At 39.1% G+C, this 21,066-nt stretch overlaps 1 protein-coding gene across 7 annotated transcripts in view; it reads right to left on the bottom strand.

Moving 5' to 3' along the window:
- The window catches only part of LOC130584940 (potassium channel subfamily T member 2), a 111,479-nt gene extending 93,738 nt beyond the window's left edge, over positions 1–17,741 (bottom strand). For 2 of the 7 annotated variants that reach the window (XM_057385222.1, XM_057385225.1), the window contains exon 1: positions 17,495–17,741. In XM_057385222.1, coding sequence (XP_057241205.1) covers positions 17,495–17,589 — 95 coding nt within the window. In that variant the 5' untranslated portion in view covers positions 17,590–17,741. The remainder of the gene's footprint in view (positions 1–17,494) is intronic. The other 5 variants (XM_057385220.1, XM_057385224.1, XM_057385219.1 and 2 more) reach the window with 3 other exon arrangements.
- Positions 17,742–21,066: the final 3,325 nt, after the last annotated feature.

Here is a 21,066-nt window from a genome sequence, read left to right as displayed (position 1 = left end):
TAAAAAAAAAAAAAAAAAACACAACTAGAAGAAAGATAAATGAATAAAAACATGAGAAACAAGTGTTACAAAGGAGTCAGAGAGAGTAGGCATCACAACAAAGCTTAAGCACAGGCTGGAGGAAGCAGTAGCAAAGCCATATGATGTAGCAAATAAAAGCAGCTGCCCAGGATTTCAGTGTGTGCAGTAGCAAGTACACAATGTCATCGGGCTCAGGCTGCTGGAACAGAGGGGCATGAATGTCCCTTTCTCTTGCAGCCTGCAGAGCAGCCCTGAAAGGAGGAGAGGGACAAGCCTTGGGCTTGGGTTTGAGCTCACTATTGGAGCTGCTGCCAGAGCCTGGCAGTGCAGAGGGCTCAGGACAGGAGGTGTGTGACTGATAAACTTGCAGGCAAGTGTGTACACAACCTGGAAAATATGTGTGTGTGCTCAGTATGGAGTCTTTTCTAAGTGTGGATTTAGGATCTCTGCAGAAGCAGCAAAATCATTAAGCAATAGTCAGCTGCATGCCTTCACTTAATCATCTGATATTTATCAGGTTTCCAGGACAGTCATATTGGCAGGTTTTAGTTTACAGATGCAGCAGCTGTTTGATTTATGTTTGGAACTAGACAGTTGCTTATTTATGAACATGTAGTTCACTGCTCTCAACAACACAGCTGCTTGCCAACTATCATTAAATCTATCAGAACTGACCAACCAACACTTGATTTGCTCATTACCAGATAAACCAGTAMGGATCTGTGTACAAATCAGATATAAACACAAAATCGCATAAATCAGGTTGTGCTGACTGTTGGCAGACAGCAATAGGCACACTGTCAAGTTAGGAAGTTGTTTTGTGACCAGTGGAAGAAACTGCCATCTGTACAAGTGAGAGAGAGTCTCTGCTCACAGCCTGACAAATGGGTGATTTCTACATTCATCTGACTAGGACTTTGCTCTGACTGGAGACTGTGTTCCTTCCTTTGGAGATGTTCAATTAGATCAGTTTGTTGATCAGACTTATCTTCATCATTGTGACTACTACACCTAATGCAAAGGTACAGCAGGAGTAAGCACTCCGGGAGAGTGGAAAAGGCAGGCCCTCAGTGCACTGGCAATGTTTGACTGACTTACAATGATTACAAACTATTTCCTTGTACTGGTGTAAAAGCAGAAATTTGCTGCCACAAAGTTAATGGACCAGTTCTTTAGATGTCCAGGTAAACAAAATAATGGGAAAAAAGGGTGGGTGGGGAGRCAATGACCAAAAGCTCTGCTCTAGGATTGTACAGGGGGGTATTCATGGAACTGCATTCATGTGATCATAGAGGCAGTTTATGCAGTACATAGCACCTTGTTGCTTTACCATGCTAATAATCATCCAGTCRAAGCCCACTGCACAAAAAGTTTCTCCTAAGATGCTACAGATGTTTCTTTGTAACCCTTCCTTAATGACAGTGCCTGTAAATGTTAACTAATACCGAAGCTCCAGAGCACATTTAGCACTTCAAAACACTCTGGTATGACTGGGAAAACACTGACGTTTTGTTTCAATAATAACTAYACTGATGGTAAGAACAAAATTAAGATAATAAGGAAATGTGTGGAAATGAGGGAAATGTCTGAAAAGGGGGTATACCAGAATGAGGTTGTATTAAAACAAGCCACAGGGTGTTACTTGGTCTGCTCTTACATTATTTCCTCTTATCACTTACCACTGTCTGCTAAACAAATGACCAAACAGACCAGTTCAATCTGCTAAGTAACAGACTAAGTCTGCCTTTCCACAGACACTCTTCCATTTTAAAAGAAACATAATTGAACAAAGACAAATAGGGCTGGCAAAAAGAAAAAAAAAAAAAAGGAGAATATTTTAAGAGCTTTCACCCTTTTAACAATGGCAGTTAAGAAACTTAGAATCTTGAATTTCAGGTGTATAATTTTACACCATCAACTGAAACAGCATTATACACTGATAGCTTACTAAAATATGCTGTAATTCCCTATTTCAATTTGTAGTGTTTATAAAATCAAAATTGATCCTTTTACAGGCATAGTCAAAAGAGCAAACCAAACGTAAAAGTAAGAAGATGCACACAGTATTCCCAAAAGGAGGCTTTAACAGGTCATATTTTTGTGCTAAGCTGATTCTGGAGAAGTTGCAGTTACCCAGATTCAATAGCTAAATCCCCGGTCCCACCCTACTGCACAAACACATACCTACACATGAAGGCTATCGAGCCACTCTTCTGTCGAGAGGAAGSCTCTGTTCCATTTATTGCTGTAATCTTGTCTACTTTTCCTACATTCATTCTTCCATTTTCATGTTTGCTGTCTTCAAATGTCTCTAAAAAGCCACACCAACCTCAAAACTCTCTCAAAGTGTCTCTTGAGTATTATATATCTTCCAGATTAAGGTAGCTCAGTACCCTGCATGCTTCACTGTTCAGTCCATATTTGATCTATACATCCCGGTCCTGTGTCTCATCTACTTGCTGCACATTGCTTGGATTCTGCCTCGCTCTTTTTGAGAGGGGAATCTTAAGCCACTCTGCTTCCCTACAAGTGACTAGGCTCCGGTGCCAGACACTGAGTTGACATATTTTGTAACCACGGTATTACAGATAAGAGTAAAGTCAAAAATAGCAGGTAAATAAAATCACGGCAAAAGGCAAACCAAAATATTCTTACAATGTACACCAAGACTGACAAAAATATAAGTACTAGTTAGCATGTCAACAGGAGATGAAAAAAGAAGAAATGGCACCCATGCCAAGATCTACAAGTTGGATTTAGCCTGGGAACAAACTAAGAATGAAGCAAATGACAGATATAAATAGACTATGAGCTGTAGCACTCTGCTCCATTACGAGATAATTGGAAGAGATAGATAAGGGGGAAGTCTAAAGTGAACATCATGTACTAAAATTTTTATAAGGCATTTCAAAAGGTTCTCTGGAGATTGATACTGAAGGTGAAAAATCACATGCTCATATAAAGGAAAAGAAGTAAACAACCCAAAAAAGTAAAACAAATGTGTTATGATATTAGATGGAGTAATTATCCTCAGAGAAGATTTTTTTTCTTTTTTTAAAGAAAGTACAGTAAAAATACTGTAGAAACATGCAATTTTTTCACATTTTTAGAATAATAAATCGGCTTGAAAGTCAAAGAGGAAAAGAACCTACTGAATAAGGAGGTAACAACTTGAAAAAAAATACAGCACAAAACCCTTTTTCATAAAGGAATATACAGACTGAACAGAGATACTTCTATTAGAATAAAACATGTAACTTCTTATTGACATAACGAAGCAGAGGCTGGCTGCACCTATAAATCAGAAATTGACTAAGTAAAGCAAAATCTTTACTTGCCCTAAAATCAGACAATAAGAACACTAAACCAACATCAATGAAAAAAAAAAAAATTCAAATTTTATACATCTATTTAGTCACAACGCAAAGGAATTAAAAATCCACATATTTAATTCTCTTTCTGTGTTGTGGATGTATTAATTTTTTAGGTAAAAATGTGTTCATCAGTGTTTATTAACCAGACTCTGACTTCTGTACATCTGGTCCTAGAAAAGATCAAAATACCTAAACATATTTCCCTCATATATAGATATATATCCCACTCCATTAAATGACATTTTTGCTGTTTGTCTCACCACAGGCTAAGAATTCATGTCTCATAAGGCAGCAGAGGAAAGAACTTTGATTTGTGCCTGACTTTTCAGTCTTCATCCCTTTATTATAAGAAAATTAGTCTACTTCACTAACTTTTTAAGCTCAGGTTTCCTAATATTCTACTGCATTCACCCTTTTCTAGGATTTTATCTTGTAATTCAAATGGAGGGTATATATTTTTAATAAGTGAAAAGAAGTATGAACGATTTCCAGGATTGTGTGACTTAGAAAGTCAAAGAGTTTTTTTTTCTCTTTTCGAAGTGCATGTATCTGTCTATCTTCCCTTCCTGGTACCTCTGTCACTAAACTGAGGGTGTAAAATTTGATTGTTACAGTTGGAAGTCGGAGAAATTACCTGGAAGGCAATACAAAGCTTAGGAATTGTAGTTTGCCAACTTCATTGGGAGAGCAGGGAGACAATGGTTATATTTCTTCCTACATTTTAAACATGCTAACATCTAATTCACTCTTCTTATCATTGATAAAAAGAGAAAACATGCCCTTCGCCTGCATTTCTTTGATTTAAATCCCTGCTGTAGCCCAGGCTTCTTGCACTGTCTGTGGTCACTTGCTTATTTCAGCACTCTACTCTTCAGCTCTTAAAGGTTTCCACAAAAACTACAAATAGAAGTTTTAAAATCATGCTTTCATACCTCAGAGTGCTGTGAAATGTACATCATAAGCACAAAATGTGAATGAAACAGTTTTGGTTAAAATTACGCGGTGTAAAATGTCTTGTCTTCAAAATGGTCCAGATTCATATCACTAATGAAGCTGTGCAATAATGACTGACTTGGGGGAATTTGATGAGAAAGCTGTAGCCAATTCAGTCTAGACACAGAGATTAAATAAATTAATCTACCTGGAGTTTTGGTTTTGTTTTTCTCAGAACCTTTTTTTTTCAATTCTGCACAATTGAAAAGGAATTCAGTATAATTTATCAATAGAATATAYCAGTTGACTGTGTTGAACTATTCCTCCTCTGGAAATGAAAAAGTATATCTSTGATATATTCAAATACACTGTTAAATAGCATTCCTATTGTATTTATGGAGTCTATTTATGCCAGTATTTCAGCATTTATCCAGCAATCCCACTTATGCTGCCATATAATGGGTGAGATGATTAAATACCAATGGGAAATTTTCTGTACCACCCTGGCTTCTCTGTATTATGCCTTTGAAAATCATCAGATTTTCAATGAAGCTCCTAAATTAACTTTATACACATATGAGTACATTTTTTTTATTCTGAATATCAACTTGACATGTAATTTTATTTCTTATGTTTAYCTTTGTAACATCTTATCAAAACCTCAGCCAGACTTATAAGATTTAGATCTTCTGTCTTTGGTTTAGAGAGATATGTAGTAATTCATGAGAGCATTCCKTGTAAGGTTAATAAGAGTAACACTTCCTCTTAGCTACTTAAATGCCACCTTCTTTAATGCTAGCTTATCTCTGATGAYAAATTACACACAAAAAAAAGATTATTTCAGTTTATTATTTGGCATCGTAAACTTCAGCCTGGGGTACTTTCCAAATTAAAATAAATTAAATTAAAGGAAATACCGGACATGCTCTGGTTCTTAATATAATTAGTTTCCCGGACTTCTGATACTCCAAATTACTCAGTTTATATTGTCTTAGAAAAGGGCAAAAGAGAGTACTTGAAATGGGACCTAGTGCTAAGGTTCACAAGAAAACCAAGTGCTGCAATGTGCAGTTAACATTTTTGCATTTGCTTATTGTATAGCAATGGACTTGTAGAGAAGTTGTATTTACAGAAGCACCCAAAGCATCACCATCCTTGAAATACTGAATAACAACAAATTAGCATATTCTTTTAAATATTTTGACTGACACATGTCTTATCTGTGAAGYCCTCAATCTTCTAGAATATTTTTAGGTTGTCAAACACTGGTCGCTAAGCTGTCACCTGARATAGTCTATTCAGGAACTGACAGTATTCACTGCCATTTAAAAATAAATAAAATAAGAGGGGTACACTGGCACAATGCTCCATGAACCTCAACATTGGGTAGCACAGAATGGGGCCCAGTAATTACTAYTTGTACATACATCCCAACTTTGTAGGGAAGGGCTGAAAATGTAGCCATACATGTCATTTATAAACTGAGACTTAGAGTAATGAACTACTATTTCACATTCCATRACGAAGACATCAACATATGAATTTACAGGACGTTTGTTTAGATTGTGTTTCTATTTTACCTCTTATTGCTACATTTATTCTAGTGATAAGGGCAATGGAAGCTAGCTTTGAGTCTTCCATATATTGGAAAATCTTTGCAGTCATATCTGCTGTCTTAATAARTTACACTGGATCAAGGTGCAATAAATGAAGTTGCTCATAGGTCTTGACACTGTATTGCCTGGTACTTCAATGGAAAAAAAATTCTTCTGCTCAGACTAAGACCCATAAATATTCCTGTTGAAATGAACAGGACTTCTCTTTAAAAGGTGATATTCAAAGTCAAAAGATGAAAATCTCTCTGCAAATTACTTTAAAGAAGTTTATATGTGTCCCAATCCTCCGTAAGTGTCAAGATACTTTTTGGGTAACTTCATCCATGTAGATTTAATGGGTTCATAGCATTTAAATGACACATAGGGAATAAAACTCTGGCCAAAACAATAATATACAGTAGTGATGGAGAATTTGTACCAATGCACTTAAGATGGCATGGCAATCCCACAGATAAAACACTGGTGTTTGGGTTCCACAGATATAGTTTGAACTATAAATCTGTTGGAGGTGAAGGAGTGATTAGAAGAGAAGAGTATGGAAAAGTAAGGAATAGAACTGGTATTTGCTTTTTTATTTTTCCATCTGTACATGATTTCTAATGAACAATGCCTTTTACAAGCTATATCTAAAATAGAGGTTTTGCAATAGGGAATAAATGCTGAAATTTTTTTTTTCTTATGAAATAAAAGTCGATATAAAACTTTCTGGATTGTAAAGTTACAGTTTTTCTTAGATCAACAGTATTTGTTTATTACAAATAAAAAATTACAGGAACAAATTACAGGGCAAAAAATTACAGGAATCATGCCTGATCTAGAAGGAAAAAAGTCATAAAAAGTCAAATGAAATTTGTCAGGAACTTCCCACAGATACCTTAACAAGCCTAGAAAGAACTTTTCTGAGATTCCATTTATAGCTGAAGTGTTAAAAAGTGAAAAAGAAAAAAAAATATACTGCATATGCTTTTTACACATGCCCAGGAGCAGGGTAACTTTATAAAAAGGAGTGTCTTTTTAAAGTTTCATATTGAGACAGTCCACATATGCAATCTGGAAACACTTAGACAACACCCCAAAATATGCCATTAGAATGCCAACAACTCTGAGAAGTTAATACAGAGCTGAATATCAGATTAYAGCAATTTTCCTGAAATTATGGGAGCTGTGTACACTTCCAGTCTCCCACAATCACGCGTTTAACAGCTACACAAAAGACGAGTATTTAACAGATAAATACAAAGAGAAGGAGCATTCATGCAGAGACTTAGGAAAAGACATAAACCAAAAGCCCAACACTTGACAGGAGGTGTCTCTCCTGACGCTTCCCACAGAGAAAAGGTTGTGGAGACTCCATTTCCTCTCCCAAATCAACAGGAGAAGAGTGCTGATGACATTTCCTGCTGATGACTCCTTCCAAAAGAATTGCACCTTGATACATATCTGTCTTCATTTTCTAGTATTTAAAGATGCTTTGGCTCCAATGTTGACATCCAGATGGAGGATAAAATATGTCAGATTTCTGAAGTAATACTTGCAACTTAACATACATAGAGTCCAATATATCTAACAGTGGATTAGAATTGATTTCTTCCTTTCAAATGCAGCCGGATGCATAGATATGATTATTGTTTTACACAGAAAAAAAAGTCAAAATTTTAATATAAATTATAAATGTCTCATTAAGGAGTGGCAGTGAGTCAAGAACTCTGAACGCATAATTGAACAAGTGCTTTAAAAGTCATTATTATCTCCAAAATGTCACCTGTCTGATACTGTTCTTTCCACAGCTAACAGGGTACATATAATTACTGACTTCATATAAATCTCAGTCTCCTTACTCAGAGTGAGCTATTACACTTCCTGATTAATCATAAGGCATGGTTTTAATTATCTCTTCATTAGTTTAAGAAAAATTTAAAATATCAAGTTTCACAATATTTTTAAAGTTTAATTCTGTCATCTTTATTCATATTAAATGACATTTATTACTCTCTGAAGAAAAATGCTGTTCTCCGTTTTATGGCTGGCAGAATAGTTTGCCCAGTATTTAATTTTTCAGAATAATATCGTCAAACTTTCAACCTGTGCCTAGTGCGTATTTAGAAGATCATTTAGCAAATGCCTTCAGCATACTGGCCTAGTCAATGTAAACATTATTTCTCCACTTAAATGTAACTTCAAAAATGAATGCAAAATTACAGACTTTCCTGGCTTTTTTGAGTCAAGTTATTTAAGATCTCTTTAGCTAATTGTACTGGTGAGGAAGATTATGTCAGGTGTTGTTATGTCATCCTGTTTTCAAGTCTGTTATAGATCTTAATGCTGATCAGATTTGGGTGGAGTGCATGGATAAAATGAGGAGAGGTCTGGGTTCATGGACCAAAATGGCTGCATGGATGCCAGGAGGTCTGATAGCCAATTTTCAGATGTCTAGGGCGATACAAGAAAACACAGGAGTCTTCCCAGTATTCCCAGCTCTCTCCATATGGCCATTTTTGTCACCTTTCTAAGATGGCTCTGCCAGCTTAGAAAGGAATTTCTAAATGCTCAGTTCAGCCGAGCCTGAAGTCCAATAGCAGCAGGTTGTCACCCGACTCTGTCCCCACTCACCTGCCTTAGAAGACATTCACCTCATAATCTTAAAAATAATCTTCTAACAGCTCATTCTTATCTGAAATTAGGACCAAAACCTGACAACAGTCTCAGACTAGCCCATGGTATATCCCAGCAGACTGTCTGTTAGAGGCTTCTGAAATTTTCTTCTCTCCTACACCCTCAGAGGTACTTCCTCCATAATCTGAAACATTCCTAGGAGCCAGCCTTGTTCTGCCTACATGCAACACTCTGCCAACACCACRCTGAAATCCCAACATTCTGAATCACCAGTTAAGCTGGTCACAAACAGTGACTGCCACGATTAATTGTTTTAAATGGATTCATAATGTCAGCATGAATTTATCTGAATTTGTTGTTTTTTCTGAACTCAAGACTGTGATCTGTGAACTGCCAAAAAATAGGACAAATCAAAGCAAAAATTAATCAAGACTTTAAAATTAATTCAATGCACTTTGAATGTTGTTTGTATCATTTTAGCTAAATTGCAATTTTCACACAATCTGCGGTCAGTGCCAGTACAAAAATAAATGATTGTGTGGATCACTGTTTGAGTAGTTTGTAAATGAAGTCTTCGGTGTCAATGAGACACATGATGATATTTGGAATTGGTCTTATGAGACTGGCTTTGCTTTTACRATACTTTTAGGTGGGTGAAAAATCTACTTAGATTTTGATAGCCTTTATAAAACCTGGTTGATTATCGGAGTAGTTTGCTCCACTTTTTGTACTATGTTCTTTGAATTACTACTGAGAGAGCAAAACAGTAATTAAAAACAGGACATTATCTACAAAAAATGGCTTTTCAAAATACATTTGTTGAACTGATTAAACCCATTTGAACAAAGCTCAAATTCCAGATTGCCATACACAGTGAAAACAGTGCTTGCTCACTTCTCAAAAGAGTACATTCAGCTAAATATAGAGCTTAGCCTCTAGTCCCTCTGTTAGGGCTGTCCCTGTTCCATGGTGAGATCTACAGGACAGCAGCGATAGGTGATCAGTGTCCTGATCAGTGGTGTGAAGATGAGAAGCTAAATCCCATTCCAGGGTCAGTCAGTGTTGTGTGTTAACAGGCGTTACTCATAAGCAACAAACATAACCACAGTTTTCCATTTTCAGTGCAGCTTTTTGGGGTTTTTTTCCCATTGGCATTTGGTTCAAATTAGATTTGTTAATCCTGGTTTTGTGTGTGCTGCAGTTTTCTTGAGCCACAAAGGGAAGMAAAAACAAAGTGAGAAAACCATAAAATCTATAGAACATTTTTGTTATTTGGAACAATAAATGACTGAGGCTAGTTTATAATGTTTACTCCTTACTAAATATTTTAACAGTCACTATACTGAGAAGGAGCTCTGTAACTTTAAGCTACAAATACAGTAAATGCCATGAACATCCTAAAAAGCTAAAGGGCAAAACTCTTTTCTTTACAAAATGCCAAAGGGGTTTTCCTCAGGGTACAGAATCCTGTAGGAGAGAGGGCCAGACTTTCCTGGCAGAGCTAACCCACAATGAGGACTGTTGCTCAAACTGTGTCGAGTCCCTGCCAGGCATATGATCCTTGTGCTGGCTGTTGGAGATGTAGTTATTCATGGCTAAATCTAGCAGGAGGTTGTCACACCAGGCACAGGGGTAGGCAGTTTTCTCATTTTTGCTAACTCAGTAGATAACTTGCAGTGAACTTAACCTAATGCCTTGCTTCCACACCTTCCATAGCTTGGTACTTGGCAAGGCAGGCACGGAGATGACAGACACAGCGACCTGCTTTCCACCACAAAAATACAGAACTTCCCAACAGATAACTCCATAAGTGGAGGCAGGATTTGTCCCTCGAGATACTTCTGAGTAAATAATAATATCACTGTTTCTATCTGTGAGTATAAACACTGGGTTTTGTCTCCTAATGACTGTTTCTGTTTTATTGCTACTTCCCACCAGGAAGTTGACTGCTAACATAATTAGCAGATGATTGCATGGGGGAGGCTGAAATCTTTAACAGCTGTTTTAAGGCATTCTGCACCAAATCGTCCATGCTGCAGAACATTTACAGCTCTTGAATGGCATTCTCTCCAATGGCACAAATTATGGGACCATGGACTGGAGGCCTCCAGGAAGGACTGAACTTGCTCATTTGCTTGGAAAAAGATGAAMGATCCACATTTAAAGTGTTTAGTGGATTTAGTATAACCACTTGAGCTTATTTTAAGCCTCAGAATTCAGGTAAGATAAAGATCACCTTTAATTGTGAAGTCTAGAAACTGAATGTATAGCACAGGAATGATTAGTAGATTTATTTTACAACTTTACTCTTTCTATAAAAAAAAATGCATTTCTGATGCTCCAAGTGATCTATTTCTTTGTTGCAGGATAAAGGGGAGACAACMTGAATCGATGTTACCATTTGTTACAGAAGAATCATTCTGAAAGAAAGGCATAGTGCAGCACAGAGCTTACTATTATAAAATAAATAGTCTTAATCATTGGATGTGCTAGAATAATAATCATAAAATTAAGAGGGAAAGAACTGCTTTAGCTCCCCATGGAGTATTATAGAGTCTGCCAGATGTAAAGTAGTATGTGTCAAGTTGTAGATGGAAAAATAAGAGCTTTAGCAATAAGTCTATAATTAAGTAATGACTGAAGTACCAAGTACATTTACAAACTGCGCATCATGTTGTCCCAGAGGAGGAAAACTACTTGGTCTGTGAGAGTTTTCAAGATGAGACACTTAAATGGTTTGTGCAGTACAAAACTTCTGCTGGGATGTGCTACCAAAGTCTTCTTTGGACAGATCCAGTCATAACAGTACTGAAATGTTACTCTTCTCTTTCCATGTCCTTCCCCAATTCCACTGTGTGCTCTTTTAAGTGGAATATTTAAACATGGAAACAATGCATCTTGGCCTCYGTTGTTGTTGTTGCAACAAAGATGATAAAACACAAAATAGAATGAGGTTGAGGGAGCTGCCTCTAAAAAGCATTCCTTTCTCTCCCTTACACACAGGTGTTCTATCTGTAATAGGGACCGGATCTTAAGATTTACAAGGATGGAGATACTAACAAGTTTACTTTTCTGGAACCGTACTCCCAAACCTGMCACTAGAGTGTAAACTCGGGCTTCTTCATGTGGCAAATGCAGCAGTTTTTAAAATGTCAGTATTCTTCTTTAACCTCCTTTCTTAGCAGTGAGAAAGGGCTTGGCCTGTACACCCAGCAAGTTTTTCCAGGTTTCAGGGCAACTCAAACTTTCCAACTACTACCATGTAGAGTCTCACTGCAGATATGAAAACACTTTCTCCCTTAGACTATTAAGATCTTGAAAAATTTCAATTAAAATCAAGCTTTTACAATAGAGCTTCAGCTTCTAAATCTTGTTAGGTGTTTTGAAATTTAGTTACAAGGGCAAATCAAGACAAATTTGACAATATCTGCTCAAGTCCTTTTATCTGTAACCTCTGTCAAGTGAAAGAATTCCTGTAAGTTAAAATGTTTTCTAAAATGAGGAGACCAAATTGACTAAAGTATTTCTTGGAGGAAAGAGAAGGATTATTTTGAAGAAACTGTAAYAGAATTTTCTTTTGAGGAAATTATAATGGAATTTTTATACAAGTTGAATCTAGACTCAGTTATTTTAAATCACTTGAATCAGAAATGTGTGGGCTTTTTATCCCCTTTTAGTTTAACAATCTCAGGTGATTTCCAAACGGGAAAGGCAAAGGGAGGGCTTTGCTCACTAATTCACACCKTGACAAATGACTGTTAAAGTGCCTTCTGAGATTTACAGTGGGGAGCTGTTCCTTGAAAGTCACCAGTCAACATGACAGCCAGCAGGATACAATTGTCCAAGTGATGTGTGGAGGTGTTCTGTATTATGTGAATCTCCTTCCTTTCCAGATAGGTGGTAATGTGCATTTATGCAGAAAGCACACTAGAATGGAAGACTGATTTTAATTTAATCCTGTAAGTACTCAGTGTAAGAACAGTTCTTTCATGAAGAACTATAGAGCAAAATTTAGCTCTATAGTTTTAAAATTAAAGTATATACTGTAGCAAAATGACTCAAATTTTAATCTCAATACAGAAGTAGGATTTGAAATTAATTTCCAGCACCAGTTAATGTTCTTGTTATACATATATATATATATATATATACAGAATAGAAAAAAACATTACAGAATTGGAAAATGGAAATTTTTGTTCCATGAGTGAAATTGTAAAAATATCTTGCAACAGCATATAGAAAAGTTATGAAATCTGATGCTCCAAAGGTGGGGGTTGGACTACCCACGAGTTATCTGTTCATATTGTTTCCTTGAACACTCCAGCTGCCAAACCATTCCCAGGCATTGCACAGTTCAAGCCATTTTTGGTGAGCTGGCTGTAGCCAGAGCAGGCAGAGGAGAATTTGAACTGTTCACCAGAATAAGCAGTCATGCTTGAATGGTGGGAAACACTCCTGCCTTACTAGAATTCACTAAAACAAATGTATTTCTTTAGAAGCTTATGAAGATWAAAAAAAAAAAAAGGATTAAATGTCTGTATATAAATGATTTAAGAAATGTTAGGTAAATTGGGCTCTCCAAGATACTAAAGGCCTTAATAAAAAGGCAGTGAAATGGATGGAATGTAAATGCTTTTCAATTTTTAGCTCAGAATACTTTCTTTACACCTCTAGGGTGCTGTGATTTGGCTGTTTTGAAACACATGGTAACTATTTATATATACAAAAACCTCTACATTGTAGTTTTCCAAAACTTACATAGGAACCTAAAAGAAACATCCTCTTTTCTCCCCTCTGAATCAAATTATTTGCCAGCTTTGAACATGTCACTTCTTCATCAGGTAGGGCATTTTCTAATTTTATTTCTTTTGCTGTTCAACATAGCTGGTAAGAATAAAGACTGATGATCAGTAGAGTGTGAAACATTTCATTATATCATTTACTGTTACCATCACAGTTTAGTGAAACCTGGCTGAATTAACAGGTGGATAACCTGTGCTAGTCGCTAARTTCCCCCTTTATTTCTGCTCACTTCGCCAGCAGCCAAATGGAAAGATACATTTCACTAAAATGGTCAATAAACTCTCAGAATATCCAGCAAATCAAAACAGTCTGCTTCATTTTCAGATACTTTCAAGAATGAAAGCAAGATGAAGTTTCACAAAGGGATATTAGTGATATTTACAGAACTACTGAGAAAGTCAGTGACATAATCTTCTCTTGACCTTCAGCACAGTGCCTGGAATATTTACTGGCCACAGAATTTACCCACTTGAGACATTCACATGGCTCTAGCCTGGGCTGATCTTTTATATGCTGGCTTGTTAGAAGCGTTTTCCATTCAAAATGAGAGTAATGCAAGCATCAGGTTTCATCTCCACAGTTTTCAAAGGCAACCAGGCTCTTTGAAAATCTAACTTTTCAAAAACCGTAACAGGTTTTAACATCCTTTTTTTTTTTGAAAAAAACACTCAGCAAATTCAAGAATGCCAATAAATTATTCAAAGCAGCCTTCTTACTGAACAAGATCGCTTGTCAAAGATTCACCATGTTCTTCTACACACAGCAACTTCTTTTATGAAAAATAAATATACAATCCAATGTGGCGGTTTGTGGAAGATGACAGCCAAGAACCCATCTGTTAATGAACCCAACTGCAAAGCTGGTTATGAATTTAAGCTATGAAAGCAGATTTTTTTGGGAGAGGGGACAGAARTGCAAAAAGCAGTGAGATGAACATTCTTGCATTGAAGAAATACAGGTAAGAAATGGATCATGAACTAGACGTCAAAGAAAAAAGTTTGAGTGAAGCTCCCCTATAGAAATCCTCAAGAAAGRAAAATCTGTCTCCAAACAATTACAGATCTAAGAATAAATTTCCTGAATGAGAGTCCTATTACAAGCACGTGTGCATTTCATAAATGAAGAGGAACATTTAAAAGATGATATAAGTGATCAAACTCATCTTAAAGAAACATAACCATTACAGTCTCAAAAGTGAACGATTATGTCAAAAATATATCTTTCAACATAAAGAGGAGAGGTTACATAGTATCAATCATATTTATTATTAAATACCGCAGTATTACATATAATGGCAAACTAGGCTATTAAAACTGTGATTTGGTGACACAGAATCCTGRGTGAATTGTGGCACATGAGAGGAATAATTCCATCTCCTCCCCACTCTGAAGACTCAATAAGCATCTGGAAAAACGGAGATGGATCCTATCAGCACACAGCAGGCATTTTTCCAGAAAGGGCATAATGGAAGGAGAAGAGAGATCCCTCAACAGACTGGGAAGATCAAAAAAAGAATGGAACTAAGACACAGAGTATAGCTAGTAACAGACTTGAAGTTCACAGATCACACAGATGGAAAATCCTTAACATACATTCACACTGCCGGAGTTGAGAGCAAGTGAATTCAGAAACTGCAGTGAACTGGAAATAGGCAGAAAATTATTTCCAGCATCTCAGCCAAGGGTCAATACATAAAGTGAACTATCTTGATCATGTGCAGCCATACTACAAGGCTAATTCAACAGTGTTTCAGTATTCAGATATACCATTCATAGTTAACATCCATTCTGCTGAAAAGGTTACAAACAACATCTCTGGCAATATCTATATTGCACACTGCTTAAAACAAAGATTTGCTTCACCAAAACCAAACAAGAACCATTTGCACAAGAGTGCAAAGAAAAGACAACAGAACAAACAAAAATAATACATGCTTGTGTAATACCCATCACTGCAAACAAATAAGAAGCTGATCTCAGCATCSCCATAKGTTGCACTCTTTCTCAATCAATATTTCCTGGAAGTATGTCCAATATTATAAATATTCCACTTAACACTATTTCTATGCAGAACATGTATGCTTTTTCTATAATGGATAGCAGTAATATTCCAGCAACACAGTAATTAATGAATATCTCTGTATTACACGAGACACCTCTAGTTCAGGAAAGTAAGAATCTGGACAGACAAACAAAAGGATTTTTTCAAGCATGGCTCTTGTTCWGTTACTGGTATCCAAAAATACTGCTATGGTAACTTGCAGAGCTGGAGGAGAGAGTGCTGCTATCACAGCCTCATGTAAAGCACAGTGTTGCTTGCAATGTGGGGAAAGCCCTGCAAACCCTCCAGCCATGGCACAGCTGGGCCCAGCCTCAGCACAGGGCAATGCAGGAAGATCTGGAAAGCCATTTCCATTTTTATATTATAGATTGTGCCTGAGATTGTTCTCATAATGCTTGTTGGAATATTAATGAAATAATTAAAATTGACTATTCATTTTTTCACCAGYTCTTTGCTGCAGTTTTCAAACAGCAACCATGCTCTGGAAGACTTTCATGCTATAATTCTTCTATCAAGATTCTTTTAAGGACTATTCATCTTCATTTTGTTAAATGCACATAGACTTGAAATAGACAATAGCTAAAAGGATGCTTGGGGCTGTGCAGTTACATTATTTGCTATTTGAGACCACATCAAACATCTCCCATAGAAAGTAACTTCCTAAAGTGCAAGTCAAACAAGTAGCATCAGGAAGTGCTTGGCAGAGGTTTAACCTAGAGGTGGAAAAAKTGTCAAGCCCAAATCAYCCACAAACGCATACAATGAATGTTTTGTAAGTTTTAGGCATCAAATCCCAAAACAAATAACTAAAGTTGTCCAAATAAGAAAGCTTGTGGAGTTTCTTCCTATTCCAGTAGGAAATAAAAGGCAAGTGGATGAACGTTTTCTAAAATCTGAAAGAACACTGTAATCACAAGTGATGGCTACATTACAATATACATATAAATTTTTTACACAGTAAAACCATGCTTTCATACACACACTAATTAACTCTCCATTASGTAGTTACAATGCTGTCATTTCCAAAAAAACAGCATTCATTTCTTTGTAACTATATGAAGAYRTCAYTAAACATTYCACAASTGTCTGAACAAACACTATTTGTTTCACTGCTTCAATGGAGAGCAGATTCTCCTAAACAACCATAACATTCAGTTACATATTGGTTCAATCTTATGATTATCAAGCAATAAGAATCCATCTTTCTTTAAGGAATGGTCAAAATCTGAGCATGTAGAACAGCATTACCAAGTTTCTAACTGCCAAGTCAAAGACATAGAYTGACAATTCAAATAAATTACAGTCGATCCTAAATGTTGACAATTTTGCTTTTCTGTCATTTGACTACAAGACATTCTTGGTACAAAGTGGATACAACACACAATTTTGCAAGATGGGATCATGGAACAGTCGATTGACACACAAGGGTGTATGGTCCAGCAGAGTAGAATGATGCTGGTGCTGTTCATTCAGCACTTCCAAACCAAACACACATTCCCGGACTGATTGKTTCTYTCAATGTAAKGGGTTTCTTTGTTTATTATTGWCTTSAAAYAAACAAAYCTTTTTCTATCRGATTCTAACTAARTATGCGGACAGACGGAAGGAATTCATAAAGGAATAAAATAATGGGAGTTGCATGCATGCCTAGCATCCCTGCATGAAAAGAAACTACGTGGAAAGAAGCCTGGATACAGGACAGCGAAGGCATTCTGGACTTCGCCTCTGAACTAACGGGCAAAGCACGTTTTGTCCGGGACGTTCCCTCGGTGATCACAGGGAGACGATCTCTCACCTGTGCCGCTCCCGCTGCTGCCGCGCCGCGGGGCAGGAAAGGCTCCGCCGCTCACGGCAGCGCTCCGGAGGCTGCGGGATGCTCCGCGCTCGCTCAGGGCCGCCGGCCCGCCTGGCCCCGGCTGCGGGCGGGGCGCGCCACCGCAGCCCCTCGGCGGCCCTCGCACCCCGTTCCCGGCCGAGTTTCCCCCGGGGCTGCGCTCCCGCGGGCGGAGGAGCCCTCCCGGAGCCCCCGCCCGCTCCCCGACCCCGCCGCGGACACCGCGACCCCGCGCTCACCTGTCGTCGCTCTGCCAGCCCTGGTCGCCCAGCAGCAAGTCCCGAAAGCGGTACCGCGGCGGCAGCGGCGGCACCTCGCTGTCCAGGTCCACCATCCTGCCCGGAGCGGGAGGCAGGGGCCGGGCACGGACGGAGGGGGAGCCCCGGCGCGCTGCCCGGCGAGCGGCCGGACCCGCCCCGGCGTGTGGCGGGCACAGCCCGGCGCGGCGGCAGCGGAGCGGGGCGGGCCGGCTCCGCACAAAGGAGCACCGGGGCTCGCCCCGCGCTCCCCGGCGGCTCGGGGGGAGCCTCTCGGCCCCCGGGAGCCAAGTCCCGCCCCGGGGGGAGGCAGGGGCCGGCGGGGGCGGCCTCGGCGGCGGCGCGACCGCCCCCCGCCCGCGCCCACCCTCACGGCGAGCAGCGCGCGCGCGGCCGCGGCCCACAACAAAGGGCTGTGGAGCGGCGGGGCCGGCGGCTCCGGGCCGGGCTCAGCGGCCGCCTCGCCCCCGAGCAGCTCCCGCCGCGTCCCCTCCGCCCGGGGCTGCTTCTCCCTGGGCTCCGAAATGTGAGAAAGGGGCGTTTTCCCACGGGCAGCCTCCGCACACCCACCCGTGTTTGTGACGGTGGGGTCATCTGAGCGCACTCAGAGCTACCACGGCCTCCTCTGCTGTTCCCTTTTACCAGACACACCTGGTCAGTGCCGGCTCCTCCGAAATGCCCACACCTGCTCGGTACCGGCTCCTCCCAAACGTGTGGCTCACCTCCCGGTGTGAGGGTGCTGAGCATTCGGTCAATTTCTTCCCTTGCTTAACTGGCAACAGCTGAATTGCTGTTGGACGTAGCAGGTGGTGCAGACCCTGAAAAAAACCAGACAAAGTTGAACTGTTTCCCATGGTTGAGATTTTTAGGTTATGCCTGAAAAGTGTGAGATACTCTAAAAGTATTTTAATTCCATGCTTGACTGATGAGGCCCCCAAATACCAATATGGTGATTTGATTTGATTCACTGCCACCAAAATGAATGTTTTTAGATTTGCCGTTAAAGGGTCACTTTAGACTGTCACGGTAATCATCACCCCTTTCTACTAAACATAAACTTCACTGCATTTTCTGCAGCCTGACTTGATTTGATTTACTCGAGTAAGTCTTCACCTAAATATTCCCTTGYAGCATTTTTCTCCTAGAATGAGGGCATTTGTAATCCCAACACTGGTCAGTTTTTAGACTCAGATTTAGATTTTGCTGGATAATGAAGAAGTTATATTTTAAATGTGGTTTACATACCGTATGTTTCATCATRGGCTTSTATGGATTCATTAGGTGTCATGAGGAGCGAACTTTGTGTTTTCCATTCAGCTGCATTTCTGTGTGCARGGTGAGCTGGTTACAAGCTGCTGTGGCACACACAGCATCAGCTCAAGTATGGCATCCTGGAGGGTATCCCATAACAATGAGCCCTGCTGAGAATCCAGCTCTGAGCTCCATGCCGTGAGGCAACATTTCCCCAGGTAGCCAACATGTTATTCATTTCAGGACTCTGTTCTCTCTGCTGATGTTACACTCATTGCATGTTTCCTTGCTTCTTTAGCACAGAGCTCTTAAGCACAGCTTCAGTGTTTGCCGTTTCTTTAGAGAGCTGCCCTGCAGTGTCCCAGGCCCTATAAAACTCTGGGGTCACTGCAGTATGATGCTTACCCTTTTCACAGCTTGCTGCACTCAGCCTTTCCAATGTGCTTCTCAGAAAGCCTCGTTCAGTGAAGCAAACAGATGCACCTGTGTGGCAACAGTTCAAAGGTAACTTGCTCTTTGCTTTGGCTGATATGGGAAACAAATCACATAGTGAATTATTCTGCATTCGTATTCTTGCCAGCTTTACCATGCTGTGTTCAGAGGTCAGAGCTCTCTGAAAGTCTAATAAAAAAAAAAAAGTCCAGGTTCTTTCTTCAGAATATTTGTAAAGTGCTGCCATGTTTTTCTTTCTCAGCTGCTTTTCCAGTTAAGGGGCTCTCTCTTGGAAGACAATACTGTTTCCTCTCTACCTGAGTATCTTTCATCCTACCAAAACTTGARGTAGGGTGAAGCCTGCATGTTATAGTGTTTTGTTGTAAAAGCAAAGCTGTTAGGCTATCTGCAGTCCTTTTCTGAGGTCTATGAATCCTGGACTGGTTGARAAACCAAGAGTGTTTCTACTCTCTCATTAATTTTTCCACCTGAATTGATTAATTTAATATGTGTTTTCATACTCGAGGAGCTAAGTAGCAGGAGAAGCTTTTGCACTTTTTCAGCCACAGAAATGCACTTCAGACAGGTAATAGCTGACTGGGAAATGAACAACCTTGGGAGCAGTTGAGCAGAGCTAATAGAAAACAAACTCATTACTGAGGCTACAGTCATGCAATTTATACAGATGTTTAATTCTGTGCTCCCAWGTAGTAGAAACTCTTTGTAATGTAATATGTGTTTTTGCATGTCTGATAGGATGATGCCTGGTGACACTGAAAAGCTCTAAGCATATAAAATTGGGCCRAAAGGGGATTTTAGTTAGCTAAATCTGATGTTTTGATTAACTAAAACACTTAGGAAACTTTTGTCTTCAGGCAGAGGAGACACTGAGTCATGTGCTTGGAGACAGGTGCTGGTTATGAGCCATTCTACTGGGTCACTGTGCTCAAACCAGGTGTTCCTTGGAAGGTGTTTGTGTTAAAGAAAAGCTGTGAGTCACACTCAGGAACACACGTAAGTTTGTACTTGTGGAGGATTCTGGTCCTGAGAAATTCAGACRTATCTATGATCCTGACTTTGGGACTGAAAATAGATTTTAATCAATTTTTTTTTTTTTTTTTCAGTTTTTCAAACTGGGTTGGTACAGGTGGGTAGCTCTAAGTTGTTGACTTTGAAGTCTGAGAGGGATGGTTTAAGAACTGTGAAACTGAGTTTGTTGCTACTGATCAGATTTAAATCCTGGATCATACTGAGGTACAGAAAGAACAAGAAACAGTATTTACTTTTGAAGTTACCGTATCTTTGATGGCATGTAGGCAAGATAGCAATGCAAATGGCTTCATGGCTTTTTGAATAATTGCAGTGTATATCGAGGTAATCACAGGTTATTAATGCTGATCTTAATTCAAGATGTTCTGCCCCTCTAAATCTGAAAAATAAATCTGCATTATGCAATCTACTGTAATAAAGTAAAACAGGTGATCAGGTTAGTTTTTAATATTTTGCTCCAAAAGCTTGCAAGGCTCTCTTTATGATTAATCAGTTTAATTATTGACACTCACTGGGACATTCTTTACTGATGGTATTGTTACCTAAAATTATTCAGCTAAAACAAAGCCAAACTTTATTGCAGGCAGTTAGAGAAGCATTKTATCCATGATAAACTGCTGCATTTCWACTTCTGAATGYGTTGCTGGTCCTCAGCACTGAGGTGCTGAAATAGTCCTGCCAGACACAGTTCTTCCTCCTGTTCCCTCCATYGCTTTTCAATTGGRCCATGACTCAGAGAGTTGTCATCCCCAGCTGATAAGCTTATCAACCCAGCCCTGGTTGGTATTGTCCTAAATAATAATATGAGGTTGGGGGAAGAA

Source organism: Malurus melanocephalus, unplaced genomic scaffold (assembly GCF_030028575.1).
Source record: "Malurus melanocephalus ecotype Western Australia unplaced genomic scaffold, MMel_1.1 scaffold_800, whole genome shotgun sequence".
NCBI classification, from domain to species: Eukaryota; Metazoa; Chordata; class Aves; order Passeriformes; family Maluridae; genus Malurus; species Malurus melanocephalus.
This window is presented reverse-complemented; position numbering and strand designations above follow the sequence as displayed.